This window comes from Myotis nattereri (genome assembly GCF_964212035.1).
Source record: "Myotis nattereri genome assembly, chromosome: 2".
NCBI classification, from domain to species: Eukaryota; Metazoa; Chordata; class Mammalia; order Chiroptera; family Vespertilionidae; genus Myotis; species Myotis nattereri.
This window is the reverse complement of record NC_138076.1, coordinates 7,915,033-7,940,751: the sequence shown is the minus strand read 5'-3', so window position 1 is coordinate 7,940,751 and position 25,719 is coordinate 7,915,033. Positions and strand designations below refer to the sequence as shown.

The 25,719-nt window shown below is 51.6% G+C and overlaps 1 protein-coding gene across 2 annotated transcripts in view; it reads left to right on the top strand.

Annotated features, from left to right (window-relative positions):
• ENPP6 (ectonucleotide pyrophosphatase/phosphodiesterase 6) overlaps window positions 1-25,719 on the top strand; it is a 73,590-nt gene that overhangs the window by 11,704 nt on the left and 36,167 nt on the right. The window contains exons 1-2 of one of the 2 annotated variants that reach the window (XM_081085204.1): window positions 15,286-15,382; window positions 22,898-23,077. In XM_081085204.1, coding sequence (XP_080941330.1) covers window positions 22,921-23,077 — 157 coding nt within the window. In that variant the 5' untranslated portion in view covers window positions 15,286-15,382; window positions 22,898-22,920. Of the gene's footprint in view, window positions 1-15,285; window positions 15,383-22,897; window positions 23,078-25,719 lie in introns of those variants that run through there. The other variant, XM_081085203.1, reaches the window with a different exon arrangement.

The window sequence follows — 25,719 nt, the reverse complement described above, 5'->3', positions numbered from 1 at the left end:
GCGGTCCCGTGCTTGTGGATAAAGTGGGCAAGACACCCACAGTGCTTCCCTAGGGGGCCCCGGCCGTGGGCTCTGCTCCCAGATGATGCTCACAAGTCAAGTCGAGGCCACCCGCGTGCTGCGCTCCTGTTCCCGGAGCCTCCGCCGGCACGCACAGGGCTTGGCGTTCAGGTGGACTGAGAACACTCCGATTTCATGGCTGAAGGCGAACCTTAAGCAAACAGAGGAATTTGGGAGGAAACCTCAAATGTTTGGCTTGCAGTCCCTCATGAGGAGAGCACAGGCCCAGCCTGCAGCATGCTGCCCACCCCGTGCCACCCCGCTCCTCAGCCCCGAACAATGAAAACCCACGAACGCACGCCCTCCCCGCCCCCCCCGCCCCCCCCCCCCCCCCCGCCCACGTGAACTCCCTCCAGGGCCCCAGTGCTCGCTCTGGTAGAGGAGGCGCACCCTCTCTAGGCTCTGCCCCTGGCCTGCAACACACCCCACCCGGGGGCCACCGGAGAGGGGAGAGTGGAGAGGGGAGAGGCAAGGGCACCTCAGGACACGGTGGCACCTCAGAGAAGTCGCCAGGGTCCTGGGGCTCGGTCCCAGCACTCCCTGGAGAATGCCACCCAGCCACTCAGCTGAGAGTTCCCGGAAGCCAGGCCACAGGCAGTTATTTTCAGTCTTTCACACCCGCCCCCCCGTCTGTGGTCAGGAATGCTCTGCGTGTGGAGGCAGCTCCCCCTGCCCTTGGTCCAGCCAGACTCCCCAGGGAGGGAAGAGACAGCAGGCACCCGAGGGGCCACCATTGGAGGCCACCAGGAGGGAAAACCTATCTTTAAAGGTACATAGAAACTAGGCTGTGGTTTCCTATTGGAGGGACCCCTGGATAGATGAGAGGCAAATCTATGGGGCAGCTGTCTCTCTTTTTGAACAATATGACTTATCTGTTCAAAATATGAAATGGAAAGAGTTATCTGGATCCAGTGGAACTTGCTCATCTTTGGTTGAATAGCAGACATTTTAACTTAGCATTGGCTAAGCCACTGTTTGAGTTCAGGCTGCTGTGACAGGACCACAGACTGGCGTCTTACAAACGACAGGCATGTATCCCTCACAGTTCCGGAGGCTGGGCGTATACGATGGTGGTGCCGGCAGGGCCGGTGCTGGTGAAGCCCTCTTCCAGGCTGCAGATGGCCATCTTCTCATTGAGTTCTCACGTGGCAGGAAGGCGGCAGGAGCTCTCTGGGGTCCCTTTCATAAGGGCACTAATCCCACTCACGAGAGCCCCACCCTCATGACCTAATCCCCTCCCAGAGGCTCAGCCTTAGCCTGATACCCTCACATTAGGGATTAGATTTCAATAGATGAGGTGTGCAAGGACACAAACATTCTGTCCACTGCACTCTCCTTGTGACTTAAGGAAATAGCATCACCTTAAAAGGGTTGTTTACATGGTGCTCCCCAGCCCAGGGGGCCTAAAGCAATGTTTGGTTTGCTCGGTCTGTATTGCCGGCTTACCAACAGCACAGCCAGGGCTCAGGAGGCCCCTGGTGTAGGCGCTGTCACTGTCCTTTGAACACTCTCACCCCCGGAAGCTGCTCCTCTGAGAAGCAGGACTAGGGCAACCTACCAGGTCCCACCTCGCCTTCAGCCCTGAAGCTCCCACTCCCCAGGTGGCTCCCTGAGGCTCCCCTGCAGGCCAGCCTGCACCCCACCCTGCGTGTGGTCTATACTTGCTCAAGGGCAGGGCCATGTGAAATGTGGGCAGTGTCAGCGTCTGGGCCCAGTGCCTGCTCGGAGGAGACACTTGCTTGGCGCTTGTTGGACTGCGCTGGGTCAGTGCCAGGGACTGGACTTCTGCCGGACCCCACGGTGGAAGACTCATGTCATCTGTCTGTCTTCTGGCCTCCAGGGTTTTGTTGTTGCGCCTCATCTGCTGAGGGTCCACTGTTTACTAACGAGACCCCAGCCATACTCCAGAGCCTTTAGTTCCTGCCTTCCCCTTCACACTGAGCGTGCCTCTCCTGTCGGGTCCTGAGCAACACCACAGCCCATTCCTCCTGTCATCATGGCCTCCCAGCACCCAGGGCTGCCCCCGTGTAGCTGGGATCGGGGGTGGAGCTCATTCCAGGTTCCGGTTACTCCCCGTCTGGCCCATTCCCCTGCAGCTTGGCCAGCTGGCCTTGTCCCAAACCATGGCAGCCCGCCCTGGCCGTGTCGGCCTGTGACTTTCAGAGTTCGTTTCAGCATGCATCCGTCGGTAAAATATAACACGGAAACCATGCGGAGGAGCTCGGGAATATGTAACCAAACCCACAGTATCCTGATCCAGAATTGCCCCCGAAGGCATTCAGAGTTACAAAATGTGAAAAGCAGAAGATGCCTTGGAAATTCGAGTGCGTTTATTCGTCTCACTGCGCAGCACAGGAGGCCGAGCCCTGAGACTCAGGTCCTGCAGCCAGATCAGGGCAGAAGCTCACCGAGCACAGGTCAGGGCAGGTCCGGCCAGGTCCGGCCTCCCTCCGGGGACCAGGCAGGGAAGTCCAGGTGTCCCTTCCGACCCTGCCTGCCTGTGGACCCAGGCCGCCTCCCTGCCCGAGCTCTCCGCTGGACGCTGAGCTCTCTGCTCTTCCATGGTGGGCTCCTCCAGGGGTTGCTTTGGTTCTTCTCTCACCCCGTTAACATCTCCAGGATGGGTGAGCTGAAGTGGAGATGAGATTCCAGGAAGCTTTCTTGTAGATTTTATCACAGATCTGGTCAGAGAGGAGATAGAACCACTTAGAATGCTGGGGTGGTGCTTGGACTCCACCCAGCCGTCCTCCCTACTTCCCAGGGCCACGGTGACACTGGAAGGCCGGCTGCTATTCTTTAAACTCTGGACATGGTCTCGCCAAGTTCTGATGAAACAGATAAGGGAATCTTGTTCCAAAGAATTCACTCTCAGACTGTCAACATGCATTTCAACATGAAGCTGAAAGCCAAGATAATCAGATGAAAACAAAAGATGGTGTTATTTACCCACTTCCCAACCACCTGTTTGACTGTGTGGGGGCCTTGAAAACTTGCCTTGAGATTCCATCAGCAGACATTGGACTGATTCCCAACCTGCAGCTCACCAGGGGCCAGTGGCGAACCCCCTGGGGGCCTGATCTCTCCACCTCTGCTCGGTCACCTCTGTTTCTGTTGGAGGCCTGTCTGGGAACGCGCAGTCCTCCCCTTTGCTTTGCTGCAGCCCAGGTCCAGCTCCCCTCCACCCAGCTTTCTCTTCCACAACAACACGTCCCTCCTCTAAAAGGCCTTGACCTTCGGGTAGTAACATTTCAGAGCTGGGTGGGGCTTGGAGATTGTGTTCTAATCTATGTATTCATGGACGCCTTTACCGCTGACTGTCAGAACTACCGAAGTTGGTGATTATCACAACATATAATGTCGGCGTATAGTCACACAGTACATTTGTATATGGACATTCTCCATGGAGGGCTATATTGAACGTTTACTTTGTGAGAGGGGCTGTTCTATAGATGACTGGGACATGGCCTCTGCCTGTCTTGAATGAGCTTGTAATTGGGACGGAGCAACTAAATAAATACATGTGGAAATAAATACAAGCACGGGACAGAATAGAATAGGCACAGGGGACGCACAGCACATTTCTGAGGCTGCGAGGTGAGGAGGGAAGGTTCGCTGAAGTGATGGTGTCTGGGTAAAGCCTGCAGGATTCGGACAGGTGGCAATAATGAGGAGAGTTTGGGCCCAGGAATAAACTAACTTTTATGATCAGTTGATTTCTAACAAAAGTGTCAGAAAAAAATTCAGTGGGAAAGGAATAGACAATTACTCTGACATTTCTTTCTATTTGTTTGTTTGTTTATTTATTGATTGATTTATTCTTTTTACTCTGACATCGCTGAGCATGTGGGTTTGAGGGAGGCCATCTGAGTCTAAGGCGAGAATGTGGGAACCTGGAGTCAAGCCCTTGGGCCTCAGGGCCAGAATGAACCTGGGCTCAAGGATTTGATAGGCTCTGCAGAGAGGGCAAGACTGTGTGGAGATCAGAGAGAGAGAGAGAAAAATCTCAGAATTAGACAAGAATGTAAGCTACTCTTAGGGTATAATTAATGAATTAGTGAACCGATCTGTGTTCACAAACTTGAGTGTCTAAGAAATAGTACATGCTTTGGTTTTCTTAACAAAAATCGAAACCCATGGGTGAACCTTGAAAACATTCTAAGTCAAACACACTACACAAAAGGACACATGTTGCGTGAGTCCACTTCCATGAGGTAGGTAGACTAGACAAGGTCACAGAGCCAGGAAGTGGAATGGTGGATACTGTGAGCTGGGGAAATGGAGTGTTTAATGGGACAGGGTTTCAGTTTGGGATACTAATTCTGAGGATGGGTGGTGGTGATGGTTGTACAACAATGTGAATGTACTTAATGCCACTGAACTATACATTTAAAAATGGTTACAACGATAAATGTTGTATTTGTTTATTTTACCACAGTAAAAAAAAAAATGAACCCAATTCTGGTCTTGACCCCCATCCCACTGGACTCAATAGAAATTCAGTTTCAGGCCCGACCAGTGTGGCTCAGTGGTTGAGTGTCAACTACTGAGGCAAGAGGTCACGGTTCTATTCCTGGTCAGGGCACATGCCTGGGTTGCAGGTTCAATTCCCAGTAGGGGGCGTTCAAGGGGCAGCCAATCAATGATTCTCATTATTGATGTTTCTATATTTCTCTCCCTCTCCCTTCCTCTCTGAAATCAATATATATATATATAATTTTTTTTCTTTTTTTTTTTTAAAGGTAAAATTTAAAAAAAAAATTCAGTCTCAGACACTACTGGTGGGTAGTGGGTGACCTTTCCTCCTCCGGGGTTACACAAAGGTCCTGAGTCATATAGAGTCCCAAGGCACTGGCAGCAGCCTGGCCATCGGTCCACCCTGGTTCCCCTTATGCCCACACATTGGTCCCTACAGCTCCAAGACCGGGCTCTGCTGCTCTGAGCTGGAAACCTCGTGCTTGGATTCCAGCCATCCCTGTTGTGTCTCTCATCTGTCAAGTGCTCCCCACGGAGGGCCTCCCCAAGCAGTACTCCCCATTACCGGCTCTCCCTGGCCCAGCTGACTCCCTCGTACCTTTCCACCAGGACCAGCTTCGTGGCGTGTGACCTGGGCACTCACATGGAGTCCCGTGCTTGCTCTTCTGCTCCGCTGCCACCCCTTTGCAATTCCTAATAGTTACGGACAAGGGATTCCACAGCTCCATTTGGCACCAGGTCCTGCAAATTCTGTGCTGCCTTCCTCTCTTCCTTGCTTCTCCCAAAGGCAGATGTCCTTCCTTGCTCCCCTCCCCTCCAGAGACACACTCACAGTGAGTTCCCACGGGCTCAGTTTGAGACGATAAAACGTCCCAAAGGAAGGCGTGTGTCCAGCAGGCAGTATCAGCTGTTGTTTCAGAAACACAGACCTCCCACAGACAATTCCGTGATTTTTGGTATGTTCACAGAGATGTGCAACTATCACCACATATACTTTTAGAATATTTCCATCACCCCAAAGAGACCTTGTGTCCTGTAGGTGCTCAGCATTCCCACCTCCAGCCCTAATCTACTTTCTTTAAAAAAAATGTTTTTATTGATTTTGAGAGAGGAAGGGAGAGGGAGAAGACAGAAACATCAATGATGAGAGAGAAACGTCACCAGTTGACTGCCTCCTGCACGCCCCCTACTGGGAATCGAGCTCGCAACCTAGGCCTGTGCCCTAATGACTTCCTGGTTCAAGGGTTGATGCTCAACCACTGAGCCACACTGGCCGGGCAAGCCCTAATCTACTTTATTTCTCTAGGGTTTTGCCTTCACAGTGCATGTAAATGGAACCACAGAATCCGTGTCCTTTTGTGTCCGACTTCTTTCGCTTAGCATAATGCTTTTGAGGTTCATCGTGTTGTATCGATACCTCATTCCTTTTATTGGCAAGAAGCATTCCACTGCATGAACAGACGACATCATTCGCCAGCTGATGAGCACATGGGTGTGTCCACTTTTCAGCTGCTGTGAGAAATGCTGCTGTGAACATTCACGGACAAGTCTTTGTGTGGAGATATGTTGTCATTTCTCCTGGGTACACATCTGGAAGGGGAATTGCTGGATCATATGCTAATTCTGTTTAACATCTGAGAAATTGCTAATGCTTGTTGGCTGTAGCCTTTTTACATTCCCATCAGCAATGCATGATGGTTCTCATCTCTCTACAACCTTGATAACATTTGTCATTTTTTTTTTATGATAGTCACTCTATTGGGTGTAAGTGGTATTTTCTTGTGGTTTTTATTCGCATTTCCCTAATGAGTGAATGCACTTAATGTAATGAGCTTGTTGGCTATTTTATAACCTCTTTGGAGAAATGTCTTCCAATTCTATTATCTATTTTTAAAAATTGGGTTATTTGTCTTTTTATTATTAGTTGTAGGAGTTCTTTATATATTTTGGATATATGTTAGGGATTTTAATTTGCAAATATTTTTCTCCTGGGTAGTGGTTGTCTTTTTATTTTCTTGATGGAGTGTCTTAAAGCACAAAAGCATTTGATGTTAATGAAGTCATGTGTGTATATATATGCACATGTACTTTTGGTATCATATCTAGGAAATAATTGCCTAACCCAACATCATGAAGACTTTTATACTTTTAGTGCTTACATTTAGGTTTGTGATCCATTTTGAGTTAATTTTTTGTGTATAATGAGAGGCAGTTGTCCCAGCACCATTTGTTGAGAAGTCTATTCCTTTCCCGCTGAATTTTCTTCTGACACTTTTGTTAGAAATCAACTGATCATAAAAGTTAGTTTATTCCTGGGCCCTCAATTGTATTCCATCCTTATGCTAGAACCACACTGTCCTGATTACTTGGCTTTGTAGGAAATTTGAAATTGGGATAATTCTTCCCATTTTGTACTTCTTTTTGAAGATTGTTTTAGCTATTTTGAGTTGCTTGAATTTCCAAATCACTTTTAGGATAAGCTTGTCAACTTCAGAAAACAAAACAAAAAACCCAATTAGGATTTTGACAGGAGTTGTGTCGAATCTATAGAACAATTTGGGAAGTATTGCCTTCTTAATAATATTGTCTTCTGATGCATAAACACGGGATATCTTTCCATTTAGTCAGGTTCCAAGTTCTTTTGGCAATGCCTTATGATTTTCAGAGCACAAGGCTCACACTTTTGTGAAATATTTCTAAGCACTTTATTATTTATGATGTCATTGTGAACAGAATTCTTAATTTCCTTTTTCAGCATATAAAAACACAATTGGTTTTTGGGTGTTAATCTTGTATCTGGCTGCTTTGACGAATTTTTAAAAAATTGATTCTAATGGTATTTTATGGATTCCTTAGGATTCTCTGATATAAGAATATACAAGGTCACAATTCCAGCAGTTAACATAAAAACATTCAAACCTGTAAATAATTTTTGTGTGTTTATTTGAGCCAAACTGTCAACAATTGCTGGGAAGCAGAATCTCAGCAGATTGGGGAGAATGCTCAAAGAAAGGCAGTTTTTCATCTATTTTTACATTGCAATCATAGGAGGAGACATAGGTGGGTTACATGAAATCCACTGGTGATAGATGAGAGAGGTGGGAGAAAGCAAAGCGGGGAAACCTCTGAGATTGGATAAAGAGTAAAATTACAGACACATACTTTTTAAAAAACATATTTATATTGATTTCAGAGAGGAAGGGAGAGGGAGAGAGATAGAAACATCAATGATGAGAGAGAATCAATGATGAGAAAGAATCATCGATCAGCTGCCTTCTGCATGCCCCACACTGGGGATTGAGCCCATGACCTGGTCTCATAGGTCGAAGCTCTACCACTGAGCCATGTCAGTTGGGCGACACATCCTTCTTTTACTGAGGTGGGTGCAGGATAGTTAACAGTCAACAATTAACATGATAACAGTAACAATGAAGGACTTTGTGGTCTCTGTCCTGGCACCCAGGACATTTGGTTGTGCCCTGAGGGGTCTGGACAAAAGGGAAGTTACAAGTTGCCCTGACATTTCAATGATATGTTATCATAGATGCAAAAAAGCAAGACGCTCAGTTAAGGTAAAAGTTGACCTTGTCAGGGAAGACACCGGTCTAGGAGGTGACCACCTACCCTAACTGCTTCCAGTTCAAGTCTAATTTCAGGCCATCCTTTGTGGTTACTTTAGGTCTTTTGTGTTGGCAAGACTCTGCCATGCAGCCTTCCCTGAGCTTGTCAGGTTAGCTGTGGCCCCTTTCGCCCACACTGCCAACAAGACAGCTGCTTCTTCCTTTCTAATCTTGATGCCTTTGCTTGATCTTTCTAATCACCTTGGGAGCGATGGGAGGGCATTTTTGCAAACAGAAGATGTCAAGTCTAGACAGGGTGAGTAGCGAGCCTGAGGTCACCCAGCCAGGAAGTGAGTAAGTCAGGACCCAACAGAAGACTGCTGTTCCCCAGGCATCACTCAGCTTTTACCCCATGGCCTCCGGCCTCCGGCCTCTGGTTGGGAGACGGGGAACCGAGGGGACAGCAGGTGGCTTCTGTCCCTGCAGCACGCCTGTAGCCTTCCTTTGTTACCTACAAGCAGCCAGACTCAGCCCAGCAGGGGGCAGAATGTGTACTTCCCAGGCGTCTAAGTATGTGTATGTCTATGTGTCTGTAGGCTCGGTGCTGGGCGCTTTCAAATACTATTTCAATCCGTCCTCACGAAACCCTGTACGGCGGGCACAGTGACCCCCATTTTACAAGCGAGGAGGCCAAGGCTGGGCCATAGCAAATTACTGTTCAGGTCACAGAGCGGTGAGGTCAAACTGCCACGTGCTCCCATGACCTCTCGCTGCCTCTCCCCGCCCGCTTTTAGGGAAATGGCTCTCAGGGCAGCACCCTCTGCGCCTGGCCCTCAGACAGCCTGGTGGTGGTTGTGTTATGCACACGGCACATGCCTGCACACGGCACATGCCCGCACATGGCACATGCCCGCACATGGCACATGCCCGCACATGGCACATGCCCGCACACACAGACACCCGTAGGGCATGCAACTCTGCCTTCGGGCTTCCTCCAGACTGAGCCACCTCATGGGCAACCAACTGTTTTAATCCCTCCTTTGTGTGTCTCAATGGACAATGCAAACAATTAGCGCTTCTGGGTTTGAGTATAAAAGAGAGGATTCAACCTCAGACACTTAGCTACTTATCTCAAACGGCCCAGGCTGAACAGTTGGGGGAAAGGGCTTAAACAGGCCTCTTTTGATAAACCACATCTGGGAGCTGACCCCCCACCGAGCTGCAACCCGCCCCCTCCCCCCCTGTCCCTCCTGATTGCCCCTGGTTCTGAGGCCTGGGGGCCTGGTGGTCCCACCCAGGCAGGGCCCAGTTGCCTGCCTCCCACTCAGGTGTCTCATGCCCCCTGACACTGAGGAGGAACTCAGTACACGCCTCTTTGTATCTGTTTCAAGTTACTCGGAAATGGCGTTATCCTAAATCTCAGCCAGTGTCCTTGTAAGCCTTTCTCTTCCGATCCCACCCCCACGCCTGACAGAAAGGGTTTCTGCTGCCCGTCTGTCCAGGGGGTCATTTTTGTCCCCCAGCAGATGACAAAGCCCATGGAAGTGGCCAGGGTCGCCTCCGACACAGCTCCATGACCCTCTCTGCCTCTTCTCCCCAGGCCCGTCCACACCCCGCCCAGGATTTAAGAATACGAAGCAGAAATGGGTATAATTAAGTCTTTTGCAAACTCGAATATTTTAAGAGGCAAGTAGGCACCCAACTTAAGATTATGATGGTTTGCCTTTTCACTGAATTCCAAATGGGTGGGTCGCCCAGGGCTCCAGCGGTTTAAAACAACAGCTCTCATGTTCCCAGGAGACTTAGGGTTGGGAGCGGAGGCCATTTATAACGAGTCTGGAAAAGTCCTCAGCCGCGACGCCGCTCAGGCCCGTGGGCGGGAGAGGCCTCCTGCGCTGGCCCAGCTCCACGGCCAGGTGGTTTCGTGGGCGGCGGGAGAATATGGGTTTCTCAACGACCAGAAATAAAAAGGCATTGCTTCTGCCAAACACCACCTCCTTGGATCCACTCAGCCGCAGTGTATATATTGTTTCCAGTCCGCTGCCAAGCCCAGCCACTTCTCCCCTCAGGTGGCCCCTTCCTGGGCTCTGGTCTGGTCACTTCTGCGCTGTCCCTTGAAGATCCCTGGGTGAGGTCAGCAACGGGCCGGAAGCAAGAGACTGGGTTCTAGTCTGGGCTGTGGTGGTAGCTCAACTTCATGGCCTCAAGGTGTTTCTAGGTTTAGGTTTTGTTTTCCTGACAAAATGAGGTGGATGAGGGCTCCAAGGAGTGAATTTGAACATTATCATCTTCTTCTTCTTTTTTTAATATCTTTATTGATTTCAGAGAAGAAGGGAGAGGGAGAGAGAGAAACATCAGTGATGAGAGAGAACCATCGATTGGCTGTCTCCTGCACGCCCCACACTGGGGTTTGAGCCCACAACCCGGCTGTGTATTCTGACCGGGAATTGAACTGTGACCTCCTGGTTCATAGGTTGACACTCAACCACTGAGCCACGCTGGCTGGGCCATCTTCTCTCTTTTTAATCTATTGTTGTGACCACCTCTGGCCTGCTTCCCCTGAACTTCCTGACCTGGGCTTGCTCATGTCCTTGGCCTTGGCTCATGTCCATGAAAGGCAAGGTGGGTATGTGACCTCATGCCCCTCTTCACAGCATGTCCTCCAAATGAAACTTACTTGATCAGAATCAATGTGACAGGTAGGGTGACGAAGCGAGCAAATGTCCTCGCTGTTCTCTTACATCTTAATCTCCTGGATTTCCCATCTTCACAAACAAAAACAAAAGCCAAGCGTGAAGAATTTTGCACACGCTCCTCACCCTGGTAACACCCCGAGCTATGATTTAAAAAGGGGGAGAAATAGGCTGGCTTGAGGTAGGATTTTTGGGATTAGAAACCTGGGCCAGAAATTTCTATTTAAAATCACACCCTTCACTACCCATTTCCTCGAAGAACAGCATTTCCGTCTTTTTAGCAAAATATCTAATGGGCCCCCTCCCCCTCCCGCTCACCGGAGCAGTCACGGAAGGAGGGCAGCCTTGGGGAGAAATCTCTGGCACAACCGTGAGGGATGATTTATTACATCAGCTCCAATCCACTTTCTAGCCGGGCCGCGGGCCGCTCAGCACGCAGAGCCGTGGGCGCCAAGCCTCAGCCGGGGAAACAGCCCGATGGGAGGGCTCGGGGCCATCCCGGGGGGGCGCAGCTGGGAAATCCAGGAGATTATGTTGTAAAAGAACAGCGAGGACATTTGCTCGCTTAGTCACCCTACCTGTCACGTCGATTCCGATCCATCTTTCTAGATCTTAAGGGTGTCAAGTCCAAGTGCTCACAAAGCCAGGGGTTGGCTTCTCCAGGCAATGTCTCCTATGACATGAGGAAGCATGTGAGATGCAGAGTGGCCAGGAGGTTTACAGTGGACCTCACGTTGGCAGGGCCATGTCTGCATTTTCAAATGTCTCCGCCATTTATTCATCTATTTATTTACTTATTTTACATTTGTAAAAAATTGAACTTATTGGAGTGACATTGGTTAAAAAATAGGTTTCAGATGTACATCATCTGCATATTGTCTTCTATGTTCAGCACTCCAAGTCCAGTCTCCTTCCGTCACCATGAATGCCCCCTCTACCCCTTCTACCTCCCTCCGCCCGCTTCCCCTCAGGTACTCACCATGCTGTTGTCTGTGTCTGTGGGTTTTGTTTTTGTTTGTTTTTGCTCAATCTTTTCACCTTTTCCACCCAGCCCTGCAGCCCGCCGTCCCTCCCCCTCTGACGGCTGTCAGTCCGTTTGTTCTCTGGATCTGTGAGTCTGTTTCTACTTTGTTAGTTTATTTTGTTCAGAACTGTCTCCACCATTTAAGTGGCGATGCATTTTCTTCATCATTGGCCCTCAGAATTGCGTCTTTTTGAGGGCACATTGTTCTTAAGTTTTCAGGCCTCTGGAGCTACTTGGGGTCAGCTTCCACCTGCAGCTTCTTCTGTATTCCTTTTCCGTCTTACAGGAGACGCCCGCGTGTGGCCCCGAGGAGGGGACTCCTAGTGACTTCAGCAAACAGAGTGGCCAGGTGCCCACCAGCGGCAGGAAGGAGTGTGGGCTCCCAGGCCTCAGGTGGCCTTGGGAGGACGGAAAGTGGAAGTTGGGGGAGAGGTGACTTTCTTTACTGGGAGCAAAAGCCTCAGACAATGTTTGACTTTGTTAAATAGAATTGGGTTGGTATTTTAAGAAAATGTTTGCTTTGTAAGTCTCGAAATTTAGCCCACAGAAGCCGAGCTCAGTTAACGTTTACGTAAGGACGCAACACTGGGGAGGGCTTCAGGCACAACGCTTGGCTTCTGGAATCGAAGCGTGAACCCTAGAATAAAATCAGAGACCGCTGGGCTTGTTGGACCCACGGGCCATGTTACACCCCGTCCTGGGACTGGCTCCTACAGGAACATGCTCCCTTTATGTTAACTGGAAGGACTCATGCCCGCTTTCACAAATGGTTAGTTAGACCCCAGCACCCAATACTGAGTCGTTTATTTTATTAAAGAACGTATGCCCCATGACAGCACGACTTTGTCTTACTCAGCCCTTATCCGCAGCTCACGGAGCCGTGCCCGTCTCATTCATTCCTTCAGTAAATACTCTCAGGGCACTTGCCGCAGGCGTTCATCCTTCATCCATCATCTATTCAGAAAGCCTCCCGCCCCAGCCCAGAGGTTCACTCATCAGGGCGCGGAGACACACAGGAACCAAGCAGGGCAACGTTTCTGCCTCAGGGAGCTGCATTGCCTGGGCAGGGCCACAGAAACAAACAAACACGGATACTACAATCCGTCCCAGGTTTCTCAGAGCTGCAACGGTCCTTTCTCCCCAGCCCTTCCTTCTCCATCTGCCTCCACCAGTGTCAGACCCGCACAAATGAGGGATTCTCTGTAGTTCTGCTTCCTCCCCGTCCTCCGGAACCTCCCGCAGTAAATTCCACGTGTGTCTACTCTCCTCTCCATCTCCGTCTTGAAGGCCACAGGCCCCATCAGGTCCCTGTGGGTCGCGGTGCAGACTTCGGGTTTTGTTCGAAGTGCAGGGAATGCCTTAGGGAGGTGGGTTTGAGCAGGGAGTGGTGTGACGTAACTTTCACTTCAGAGAGGCCACGCCGGCCAGGAGGGCATGGGAACACGGACCAACTTGGGTGAGGGCGGAAGCGGGGAGGCCTGTAGGAAGGAGGCTTCAGCTCCGACCAGAGCTGGCAAATGTAGGAACTGCAACTTGACTTTCGATGGCATCCTTCTACCATAACTGCTTTTCCTGCGTCCACCCACGACCTGCCGATAGCCAGATCCCATGGCGTCTTCCAACCTCTCTCTGTGGTGTGTTACCTTTGGACATTCCAGCTCTCTAGAGGCCATCTCTTTATTGGGCTCAGAGTTTCCTCCCTCCCCTCAACTTCACTTCTAGAAACTTCCACTGATTTCTCTTCTGTCAGCCCTATCACCTTGGGGCGGCTCAGAGTTTGGTCCTTAACCTTCTTTTCTCGTTCTCACCTCACCTCCATGATCTCGTCCTTTGAGAGGTCTGATCCCTCGCAATTATTGGCAATTCCCATTTTCACCGCCTCGGCCCCAGACAGCCACTCATGTACTTCACGTGTCCTTACCTTTGCCTTTTGTGGATATCTCACACAAATGGAGTCATTCCATATGTGTGGTCTCTTGGATCTTTTACTGAGCATAATATTTTTGAGGTTCACCCACATGTAACCACAGGCTGTTCCTTCATTGTGCTGAACAGTATTTCATCATATGGCTATCAGACATTTTTTATAATAAAAAAATCTCAAAGCTACAGGATCACTGACAGACTGTTAGGAATATCTGTGTGTCCTTCCTGTGATTCCCTAATCATTAACATTTGGCACGTTCACTTTATTGTCACTTGAGAAATATAGGTTTCAGGTTTTTTGTTTTGTTGTGTGTGTGTGTGTGTGTGTGTGTGTGTGTGTTTCTTTCAGAACCAGTTGAAAGTGAATTGCTAACATCACGACCCTTCACCCCTAAATAATTCAGCGTGTATGGCATATTCTCCGGTGTCACCACATGTCCTCAATTGCCCAAAAAGGATCCTTTATAACTTTTTTAAAAATAAAAAACCGAAAGGTTCAAGCAGTGCATTTGGTCGCCATGTCCCCTTGCTCTCCACGAAGGTGAAACGCCTTGCCCTTGTGTTTTGTCTGGACTCGCGTGATGTTGGAATTCTTGGAGAGCCCAGCCCGTTGTCCTGTGAACAGGCTGGATTTTGGATTTGTCTGATTTTTCTTTCTGGTTCGATCCGAGTTAAGCCTTATTTTGGCAAGAATATGACATGTTGAAAATCCAAACGCGGATGCGGTTTCGTGTGAGTTGGGAGCGGGCGGTGCATGGGTGTTGTCCTGAGGAGGGTCTCTGCCCCCCCCCCCCCCCCCCCCCCAGAGAGAGAGCGTGCGGCTCCGCTTGGCTGCTTCACAGGCTTTCTAACGTCGCACTCACGGTGACACTTGCCACTTGGAGAGGCTGTCCTTGGGATGCTGTTGGTGTTCATGGGGGACGTGGTGACTGGTGAGAGTGAGGAAGGGGCGAGGGGCCGAATCCCAGCTGCTGCTCCCGGCAGAGGTCTCTGTGGCCCCTGCACCCCGAGGCCCAGGTGGAGCCGTGGCGGAGCTGAGCCTCCTCCTGCCTCTTCCCTCTCCGCTGCTCCTTCCTGTGGCCCGTGATGTGATGATGTCCCAGGGTTCACCTTTACCACAGCCTGAGTCTCTCCCCAGGGAGCAGGTCTACCCCGGGGCCTTTCCTCCCAGCAGAGGAAGGAGGGGGCAGGGTCTGACCCACCCCGCCTGGATCCTGGGGCCACTGTGTGTGTGTGTGTGTGTGTGTGTGTGTGTGTGTGTGTGTGTTTGGGGGAGGGGGAGGGGACACAGCTTGAGACAAATGTCCACTCTCTGCCCCGCACTGCAGCCCGAAGGTCGGAGAGGTGGGAGAGGCGTTGGGGGAGGGGGAGGGATCTCCCCAGGCCGGGTGGCTAGAAGGACAAAGGGTCTTAGGGAAGCTGAGTGCCCACTGGCGCACCAGTGCCGACCGGGGTAAAAACCGCTGACCTCAACCAAAAGGGAAAAGAGGAGGGCGCTGCAGGGCTGGGGCCGGGGGTAATAAAACACCAAACGGCAAATCTGGAAAAGGGACGTGTAACCACGCAGGCGCGGGGTGGACGAGGACAGGGGAAGGCAACGTGAGACGCGGAGAGAGGAGAGTCCAGAGGCGATCCTCATTTCCCAGGTTGTGGGAGCCCTGGGACTGCCCGGGTGCGGGGCTGCCCGGGTGCGGGGGCTGCCCGGGTGCGGGGGCTGCCCGGGTGCGGGGGCTGCCCGGGTGCGGGGGCCGCCTGGGTGCACGGTCGCCCGGGTGCGGGGGCTGCCCGGGTGCGGGGGCTGCCCGGGTGCGGGGGCTGCCCGGGTGCGGGGCTGCCCGGGTGCGGGGGCTGCCCGGGTGCGGGGGCCGCCTGGGTGCACGGTCGCCCGGGTGCGGGGCTGCCCGGGTGCGGGGGCTGCCCGGGTGCGGGGGCTGCCCGGGTGCGGGGGCCGCCTGGGTGCACGGTCGCCCGGGTGCGGGGGCCGCCCGGGTGCAGGGGCCGCCTGGGTGCGGGGACTGCCCGGGTGCGGGGGCTGCCCGGGTGCGGGGGCTGCCTGGGTGCGCGGTCGCCCGGCCTCGCTGGCCTGGCTCTCTGCTTCGGTCTGGAGTTTTGGCGGGTTTAGCACCTTCACACGCAGCTCTAAGAATCCCGGGGCCCCTTCCAACAGTGAGCATTGTGGCCGCCAGCAGAGGGCAGTGTCAGGCCAGGCATTTCCCGGGCGCGGGGGGGGGGGGGGGGGTAGTGGGGTGGGGTGGGAGGGGGCTGCGCTTTCTCCCAAGGTGAGCCCGGTAATCCTTTTCTGAATTTGGGACTCACCTCTGGCAAACTGTCCGGAGCAAAATGTGGTAAGGCTTCCTCCCTTTCCCGTCAAGAATGTGGAGAGTCTTCCCCAGACCATGCTGTACAAATACAAAGTAGGAAACAGGCTGCCCAGCCTCCTCTCTCCCTGGAAACCATTGATCACTGCATCCGGCTGATAACATCGCCCTTCAAAGGGGGGTGAGGTGGCGTTTCCCAAATGTTCCAGACACCGTGCGAAACGTTGCCTGCCCCAAATGACTGGCCCCGGCGAGAGAGCATGTTATTTCCATTTCCCACTAAAGTTAAGTGCCGTGTGAGGTCCCACCGCGGGCACAGGATTCACACGTTAGAATGTTAGGCTCCAAAATGCTTTCTGCTGGGCCCCACGCTTCTCGTATCTCCCCCCCCCCCCCTTCCTGCCCGTTCTCACCCTGCCCTGTGCTTCTAACCTTCACTCAGGATCCTCTATGCCAGTGGAATCTACTGTCTGGACAGGGAAACCATCAGAAGGATGGTGGTGAGTTGCGCATTTGAGTTGCGCTTTCATCCCGAAGGCAAATGATCTTTCAGCAAGTTTCACACATGCTAAGAGCACCCAAAGGGGGTGCTATGCACAAATCATCAAGTGAGGCACGTGCCAATTCCAAACACCGTTTGTTTGTTTACGTGTTGGCCATGGATCAGAACAGATGAGCTGTGGCTCCCGCGATGACCTAAGTTCTCTTCTTCCCATGACTCGGCGGGGTGGGGGGAGGGGGGTGGGGGAGGGGCTGGCCTCACTTCTCTGTGGCCACACCTGGCCCAAGGCAGTGAGGGTAGATAGGCCGGCATCCCACCTCACACACTCTAGCAAAGACAAACAAGGCGGGCCAGGCCTGTGGCTGGGCTGGTTCACACCAGGTAGAGCCCTGGTATTGCTGATGGCCTCGCACTCCCGAACAGCTGGGTTTGATCAGTCTGTATCAACTCTTGGCCTTAGCGGTTGTTCCAATAATACGTTGATGTCTGGTCCGTGTTGCCAGAGATCACCCATCGGTCATCCCAGGTTCTACACCAATTGTACCGTTAGATTGGAGAACGTGGCTTGGATCCAAAATCTAAGTGTGCCCCCCCTGCTTTTTTTTTTTACTGAATTGAACTCCCCATTCTTACCCCCCTCCCCCTCCCCAGTCATGTGGTCCCCCCCCCCTCCCCCAAGAGAATGCAAAAAGGCCTCCGCCTGCCCACAGCAGACAGGATGGGACGGGACCGGCCTGGAGACTGTTTTTCGCCAAAGTAAACCGCCCCAGTAGCGTGAGGCCTGGAGCCAGAAAGATGTCCCTGGGGGACAGGAGGGAGTGGAGGGTGGGGAAGGTGGGCACTTGATCACCAGGGAGAAGGGAGGGGGGTCAGGACAGAGGTGCTGGTGATTCTCTGTGTGTAAGGACAATACGGCCACGAGGGAGCCTTTCTCCAGCTACCTCCCATCCTCAGAGGCCGCTGGGAGCACTCGGTGCAGAGGAAATGTGCCACTAAAGCAGTGGTTCTCAACCATCCTAATGCCGCGGCCCTTTAATACAGTTCCTCATGTGGTGACCCCCAACCATAACATTATTTCCATTGCTACTTCATAACTGTAATGTTGCTACTGTTATGAATCGTAATGTAAATATCTGATATGCAGGATGTATTTAGGCGACCCCTGTGAAAGGGTCGTTCGACCCCCAAAGGGGTCGCAACCCCACAGGTTGAGAATCACTGCCCTAAAGAGATTCCGTCTCCAAAGAAGTAACTCAAGCTCGCCCCTAAGTCCGCACAGAGGGGAGGGTGGACTCAGTTATCTGGACATTTCTTGAGCTTTGCTAAAAAGTCACTCTCCCAAACCAAAACGTGTTTACATAAAAACTCCAAATCTTACACGTCTGTCCTTGTGCGGGAAACTCGTTGCCTCCTTTCCTGCATTCTAGTCGTTAAGGAATGGCTCCAAGCCAGCGCCCGCCAGAGAAACAAATCAGCGCGTTCTCTTGAGTCCAGTGACCTCGAAAGTGGGAGCATGAATGTCTCTAATCAAAGGACTCCCCCTCCTTAACATTTCGGCTTATTTTTGCCTCTGCACCACCCGCAATAATCAAAGCCTGCTATCTCGGTCTTGCAATATCTGTGATTCCAACTCAAGTCTCGCCTGCATCTGGCGCATCCCGCAGCAGCTGCCTGTGAAGGTGAGCAAACTGTGAGCTGCTCTCTCAACATGCAGATCCCAGTTGCAACCACGTCTTTAACGCGCCAAGTTCTGCCTGCGGACAAGCAAAGAAAATAAGATGCGTTCTCCGGCAGAGGCGATCTGTAAAGCACATCTATTTCGATGTGTGAGCCAGGGGTTTTGAGCGAGGCATTGCTCATTCTTTCGAGTCCCTTGGATAGAAAGTATTTGTTTGAAAATGTACTGGCCAGGGTCTACACCAGGCTTCAGACCCGCCAAAGACTCAGGGAAAAGTGCTCAGAGGAGTCTGGTCCTGGGAAAGCCTGCCTTCTAGGACCCGCTCAGGCTGCCGGCTCAGAATCGGGGTACGATTGCTTCCGGAGGCCGTGTCAATTTGAGGTGATGTTTATGCACTCGATCTCCAAAATGCACTCCTTAGCGTGAGACCCGAAGGGTTCAGGGCTTTGGACGACTCTTTCCACAGCTGGACTCTTTCCAGAGGGAGAGGGAACGGAAGATTCTTGCTTGCTATGTTGGTGCTCCTGGGCTGGCAGCATTCCCCCCGTTAGGATACTTACGGTAACAGCACATGAGCGTGGACTGCAGGGGACAGGAGTGCGGCTGGCTTTCTGAGACGCAGGAAACTCCATGCGGCTACTTTCTTGAGAGTCTCCGAAGCAGACCTGGATTTTGAGGCCATTTCTATTAAAACGGCCCGGCCCTGCTATTAACGTGGCTGCAGGGTCGCTGGTATCAGAGGGTGTGGACTGGGCAGAGAGGCCTGGGTTGGACCGGGTTCTGCTCTTCTGCTCACTGCGTGGCCCGCACCGGGTCACCCAGCCACTCAGTTCTCCCACCTGCACAGAGGATGGTCTTGTCTGCCTCCTAGGGTGATGGGAGGCCCAACGAGATGGGAGCTAGAAGCACTAGTTCCCACCACGTGGCTGGTGGCCAGACACTGCCAGGTCGTCTTTTCACTGAGCCATCAGCAGGCACCTGTCAAATGGGCTCAGGCCTTTGCCTTCAGTAATGACCCCTCCTGCGCCTCACTAGGCCTCCGGCGCCTCCATGCATTGGCCCAGGTGAGCTGCTACCTGAGTAGGCGGAGCCCTGGAACCTCTCCCCTGGACCAAGCTGGTCTGCAGTCATCCTGTCTGGAGGGTGGAGTTGGCAGATGGCATTAGAGCCAGCGTGTGGGCACCGGCTCCCTTCCCGTGGGCTTGCAAAGGGCTGGGACCTGTACTGAGTGCCACTTCCTACACTGTGATTCATGCAGGAGGTCACAGTGGCAGAGAGCCAGGGCTCCGGGACAGGCTGCCGGCTGAAGCCTGAGTCCACTACCCCTCCTAGTGTGAGACTCTCTGGGCCTCAGTGGCTTCACCTGTGAAGTGGGCTAGTAGTTGTCTGTCTGACCACTTGGCCGGCATCTCCCTACTGTACCCATCACCTTCCTGAGCTGGACAGACTGCCCTCAGCCTGGTTCAGTTGTCAGCCAGACTTCCAGCAAGGGCGGGGAGGGTGGGAACAGAGGCCCGCCTTCAACTCCCCGGGGGCTGCCTCTGTGAAAACGTTACTGTCCTAAAAGAATCGTCTCCAGCTCCTCATTAGTATGTGTAAACCGTATTTATGTTGCCATGTTTGGAATAAATTGAGATGCCTAAAATATAAGTTTATTTTTCATGTTTCAACCAGCTGTTTTTAAAAATTGATTTCAGAGAGAGGAAGAGAGAGTGAGAGAGAGAGAGATAGAAACATCAATGATGAGAGAGACACTGGGCATTGAGCTGCAACCTAGGCATGTGCCTCAACCGTGAATCAATCGTGACCCCCTGGTTCATGGGTTGATGTTCAACCATTGAGCCACACCAGCTGGGCTCAACCAGCTGTTTTTATATCTAGTAGACACAGCCACATTCATCCAAAGGAAGCACACATGGACCCAGGAAAACACAATGAATGGCTTTAGAAATTAAAGATGAGTATTACTTTGTAAAAGTGACTATATACCAGAAATTAGGAAAGCTTTTGTATAATGAAAAAATTACTTACTGGTGGTTGTGGAACCTAAGTGTTTACCAACTCTTGTGTGTTAGGGAGAAGGGAGAAAAAAGGAGGAAAACATTTAACTGTTGCAGGAGCTGCCCCCCTTTTCACAGTGAGCACTCGGTCTCCTGGTACAAATTTTAAAGCCCCACAGAGTTGTTCTTGTTCGACCTCCGCACCACACCTGAGAACCACCTGAGGGGCGTGGTGTGTGTTGGCATCAGGAAATTCTTCACCGAAGCCTTGAGCAAAGGGTTTCTCTGTTGAGCGCAAGCATAGACAAATCAAGAAGTGTTGCAGGTGGCCCAGCCATTGTGGCTCAGTGGTTGAGCATCGACCTATGAACCAGGAGACCATGGTTCGATTCCCAGTCAGGGCACAGGCCTGGGGTGTGGGCTCGATCCCCAGTGTGGGGCATGCAGGAGGCAGCCGATCAGTGACTCTCTTTCATCATTGACGTTTCTCTCTCTCTCTCTCTCTCTCTCTCTCTCTCTCTCTCTCTCTCCCCCCCCCTCCCTTCCTCTCTGAAACCAATAAAAACATATGTTTATAAAGAGGAAGAGTTGCAGATGTAGAAAAGGGAGGGTCAGGTGGGCTGCAGAAGCCAGCACCTTTGTTTTGCTCTGTTCTTTCCCACCACGCTCACCCTGGCAACACGCACGAACGCGCGAGAGAGACAGGGCAGGTGGAAACCAGCTCGAGCACGTGCAGCTCAGACTGACACGGGCCCAGCTGCCAGTCGTCACCCCTCGCGGAAGGAAAGTCCGCTCAGCAGAAGCCCCAGAGCCGCCGAGGAGGTGGGGCTCCGTTTCCTGCTGCCTCCTCGCCAGGCAAGCTTCCCAGGCCGGAGGGATGCGCCGGGGACCAGCCCCGCAGGGTGATGGGATTAAGCCCTTGATGAATACAGCCTCCCATTGCCACCCCAGGCCCAAGCCACCAGGGGAATGAAACCCACTTTCCAAACAGGGCCCGAGGGGGCCTTGTTGGAAGAACTCCCCTCTACACGCGGAAACCTTTAACTCATAAAAGGACAAAGCGCTGGTTCCGGAAAAGCTCTGGGTAAAAGAACCCACCCTGTGTGGGTCTCTGGGCTTTAAATTCAAAGCATGACTTGTGCAATGCCCGGGTTTCTGTGATGGAATAAAAGGTTTTCCTTCATGATATGTGGGGTTTCCACATGTTCAAAATTGTATTTTATGTTTTTTCCTTGTTTTTGTTTAAAATTAAGTGTGTGTGTGTGTGTGTGTGTGTGTGTGTGTGTTGGGGGGGGGGGGGGCAGTCAAGAAGAAACAGCAGCAGCAAACAAACAAAAGCCCGCGTTGATTGAGCGTAGTCAGCTCGAGAAAGCACGCTTCATCCCGTGCCAAGTGACGCTCACGAAAATTGCAGCAATTTTTGATGCACTTGCCAATGTTTGTGTTATTTTTACTTTAAAGATGTAACAGATTGCCGCAGCATAAATAATTTAAGCCTCGTATTTCAGAGGCGTCCAAGTGCGTGTGTCTTTCGCTTCTGGCTTCTCTTCTGGGACGGAGCCGTGCCCAACAGAAGCAACCGCCGTGTCTCTAACACTCCATTTGGACCGTTGCTTTTTGGTGTTGAATCTGTTTTTCGCCGTTCTGTTCCAAGTGCCACAGGTTCTGTCACTGTTCAGTGTGGAAGCGGTAACTCTCCTTCTACAGGAAGAAAGCATCTGCTTGTGATCTCGCAGGAAGATCACCAGCTGGAAGGGGTGCAGGAGTCCTCGGGGAGAGACCCTAACCCAAGTCCCACAGGAATCTGCCATTTCCACTCAGATTCATACTCAGACTTCAAGCCAGGCACAATGGGTCACATTTTGCACACAGTGTCCTCAGTTTAACTTAAAAATAGCTTTAGACTTGGCAGATTGACTTCACACAAAATGATCCCATCCTCGATCAATTATTGGACTTCTCACTCTGTTGTGTGCCATTATGGTACAACTGAGAGAGAAGAAACATCTATGTTAAAAAAAAAATCAAAGGCAAATCTTTATGCTGCTCTATACTTCCTAAGTGTGGTTGAACAGCTTTTATAAACCGGAAACAAAGATCTGTATATATAAATCTATCTATATATATAGAAGGCTAATATGCTAAGTGTTCCTCCGCCTGTCCGACTGGTTGCTATGATGCGCACTGACCACCAGGGGGCAGATGTTCAACAGAGAAGCTGCCGAGCTGTAGTGACTTGGCAGCGGCAGTTCTCCTGGGGCGATTCCACCTTCGGCCGTGGGTTATGTTGTTGCTGGGGCACTGTCAGCCCTGAATCTGGTTTACTGCACACTTGTGTTTGCATTCCACACCCTGTACAATAACAACTTTGCAGAGTGCACTCTGGGACCCCTCAGGGGATGTCGGAGAGCCAGTTTCAGCCCAATCCCTGCAGGCCAGGCAGAGGGACCCCACCTGCCAGAGGGACCCTGCACACTCTGCAGACGCTGGGGAGAGGACACGGGATGTTGGCTCCAGGGCATTTTCAGCTGGTCTAGCCCAGTACCGCCCCATCCGCCACCTAATTAATTTCCTTTCAATGTGCACGAATCCGTGCGCCAGGTCATTAGTACAATATAAAAATCCCAGAACAATAACGACAGTGTGTGTTCTGTTTACTGCAGGCAGACATTCTGAGGTCCACCAGATGACCGGGAACTACATGTGGGACTCCAACAGCAATAAGTCATTTGACATTGGTGTCAACAAAGACAGCCTGATGCCTCTCTGGTGGAATGGATCAGAACCTCTCTGGGTCACCCTGACCAAAGCCAAAAGGAAGGTCCACATGTACTACTGGCCAGGTGAGTACATCCACCCACATCTCAAAACAACGTGGAGTCTCCAAAGACAAAGGATGCGGGTGACACGTGTGAAGACCAGGCCAGGGTTTGGAAAATGAGATCTTTATTCAAGAAGGATTGCTTTTGAGCATGTTTGTATAAAAAATTGTTTTGAACTCTCTAACACCAGACCAGGCACGATGCCATTTCCAGATCCCCCTGGTTCAGCAGTGCTGCTGTAGTCTATCATGCCTTTTCCGGTGCTAAATCTTAGATACACACGAGAGATAGTCACGGCGTGCTTACTTGCCTGGCAAGAGAATCTGGCATACCGTTTCTTTAGATTTTGAGCTCCTCTATGGTGTTGAAAAGATGATTCAAAGCACTTACAACTGTCAGTAGTGTATTTAATGAAGCCCCTTGAAATAATAGTCAATGAAAAACTAAATTACTTTACTTACTGCAATGAGGTAAGGAACCATGCAAGCTGCCCTGGCTTCTCTAAGGCATCTTCAGGATTCTCTCATCTCAGCAGTCAAACATCTTTCATTAAGGATGAGAGAATTCAGTGATAATCAACCTCGCATTGTCTTCCCACTGGTGGGATTTGTTCTCAGGTAAGTGTGCAATTTGACTTTCCCATGGGCATGGCTGTAGACACTATCTCCCTAATTCTTAATGGTGCAGCGCCGATGATTGCCATGTGGAAGAAGGTCTCAGGGAGGGTCTAGAAGAAATGAAGGGATAGACAGGGAGAAGCGGCCGAAGGGGTCTCATTGGCTTGGGTTGGAGGGCAGCAGCGGCCCGATAGAATTGTGAGAGCATGGCGGGTGGTGGGGGACGGCCACAGAAAGTGGAGAGGAGGATGAGTAAGCCAAGGCTGAATCACAGACGGCCCACACTGAGGGTGTGGCCTTCAGCCGGAGTTTGGAAGATGCTGGATGGAGGTGGTCACGTGGAGAGCTCTTCAGGGTGCTCCAGGCTACGCCAGCTCTCAGAGGAGCGTAGAACACAAACAGATGGAGATGATGGAGAGCCATGCTGTGGCGAGTGCCCTGAAAGTGCCCCAGAGCAGAGCTGGCAGGTACAGGGGAGCGGTGAAGGCGGGAGCAGGCTGCATTCACCCAAAACTGGGCAGAAGGACAGGCAGACACAGTTTCAGGGGGAGTGCTAGAGTTTCCTCAGAAGACACCTGGGATTGTGTCCGTCGCAGCTCCCTTGGCTGATATGGTAAGAAGCTTTAGGGCAAGGGAGGGGCTTCAGAGAGCTCCATTACTGTTAAATGGGGACTCAACTTCTTCACGGAGTTGGATGTGAGATCAAGGAGACAAGACAGTGCATCAGCCAGGCGGATCAGACTTGCTGGAGCAGCCAAGCGCGTGGGTCAGCCCGATGCGGGGAGGTCTAAGGCCAAAAGCTTGTGCTGCAGTTTGAGGTCATTCTCAGAAATCATTATTTTAAAAAAACCAAAAAAACAAACCAACAAGGGCCCACATGCAGACACAGGAGAGTGCAGGTTGGGCGCGCTGCCTCGGGGACCACCTTAGAGCAAACGCAAGGGCCTGCAAGGAGAGCACTGCCCGAGGCCAAGGGCCCTCTTCCACGCTTATCTGCTTAACCTAACACTCTGGTCTTGGAACTTGAGCTCTTCGTGAGCAGTCACAGAGCATTATTCTTGATCTCATCCTGGAGAATCTGGCTCCTTAATGATAATAAACAACTTGAATTTCTATATCACCGAGTATCTATAAAACCTCAAAGCTAATTTGCATGTGAAATATCTTGTTGCTCCTCCAAAACAGCTCCTCAAAAGGGCACGAAAGGGCCAGTCGCTCCCTTTGATTCACAGTTCAACAGCTAATGCGATGCGACGCCTTAAGATCAGCTCATGGTGTTAACTATCAGGAGGAAAGAAGCCGAAAGGCTAGCCTCGTAGAATTTCCCCAGTGACCTACATGGGGACTCGCAAAAGACCTCGCCGTGGTGAACTCCTGATAAGAATTGGATGAAAAGTCTCTGGTTTCCTCCACACTGTCCAGTCCCACGGAACGGGAGACACAGATAGCGGCTGAGTGGCCGCTATCTCCGAAGGCCCTGCCGCCCGGCCCGCCAGGATGGCCCGGCACCTTGGCTGACAGCTGACGGATGAGGGTCACCGCTCTCCTCTCCCCCCTTCCCCCTGGGCCCCTCCAGCCACAGCTAATAGCACGGCGAGCGTTCATTTGTCTCCGGAAGATGAAGCGAAGTGCGGTGGCATTTCTTCTAAACATGGCTGAATTTTGTTTTTCTTCTCGAATCCTCCTCTTCCTTCCCTGGCCCCGCAGGACGTTGCGCAGACCCCTCGAGGAGGCCTGGAAAACCTTCATTGCGCCAGGGAGCTGTGTTATGACTCTCTGAGTCTCGCCATTAAGTCAATATTTAGAAGAGCAATTTAGAAATGGCAGGAGTTCAAGTCTTCCTGTCAGGTAGATAAAGCAGCAGACTGAAAAATTGATCAGTGGTGAGGAGTCCAAAACACCGCACCTCCAGTCCCGAGAAAGGGAATATTGTAAACAGACCCTTTATTACCCCACCCCGTGGTGCCATTGAGCTGCGCAGGGAGAGATGTGCCTGGGGACATGATCCCAGGCCCGAAATGGAATACTCCTTTGGGAAGGCCCGAA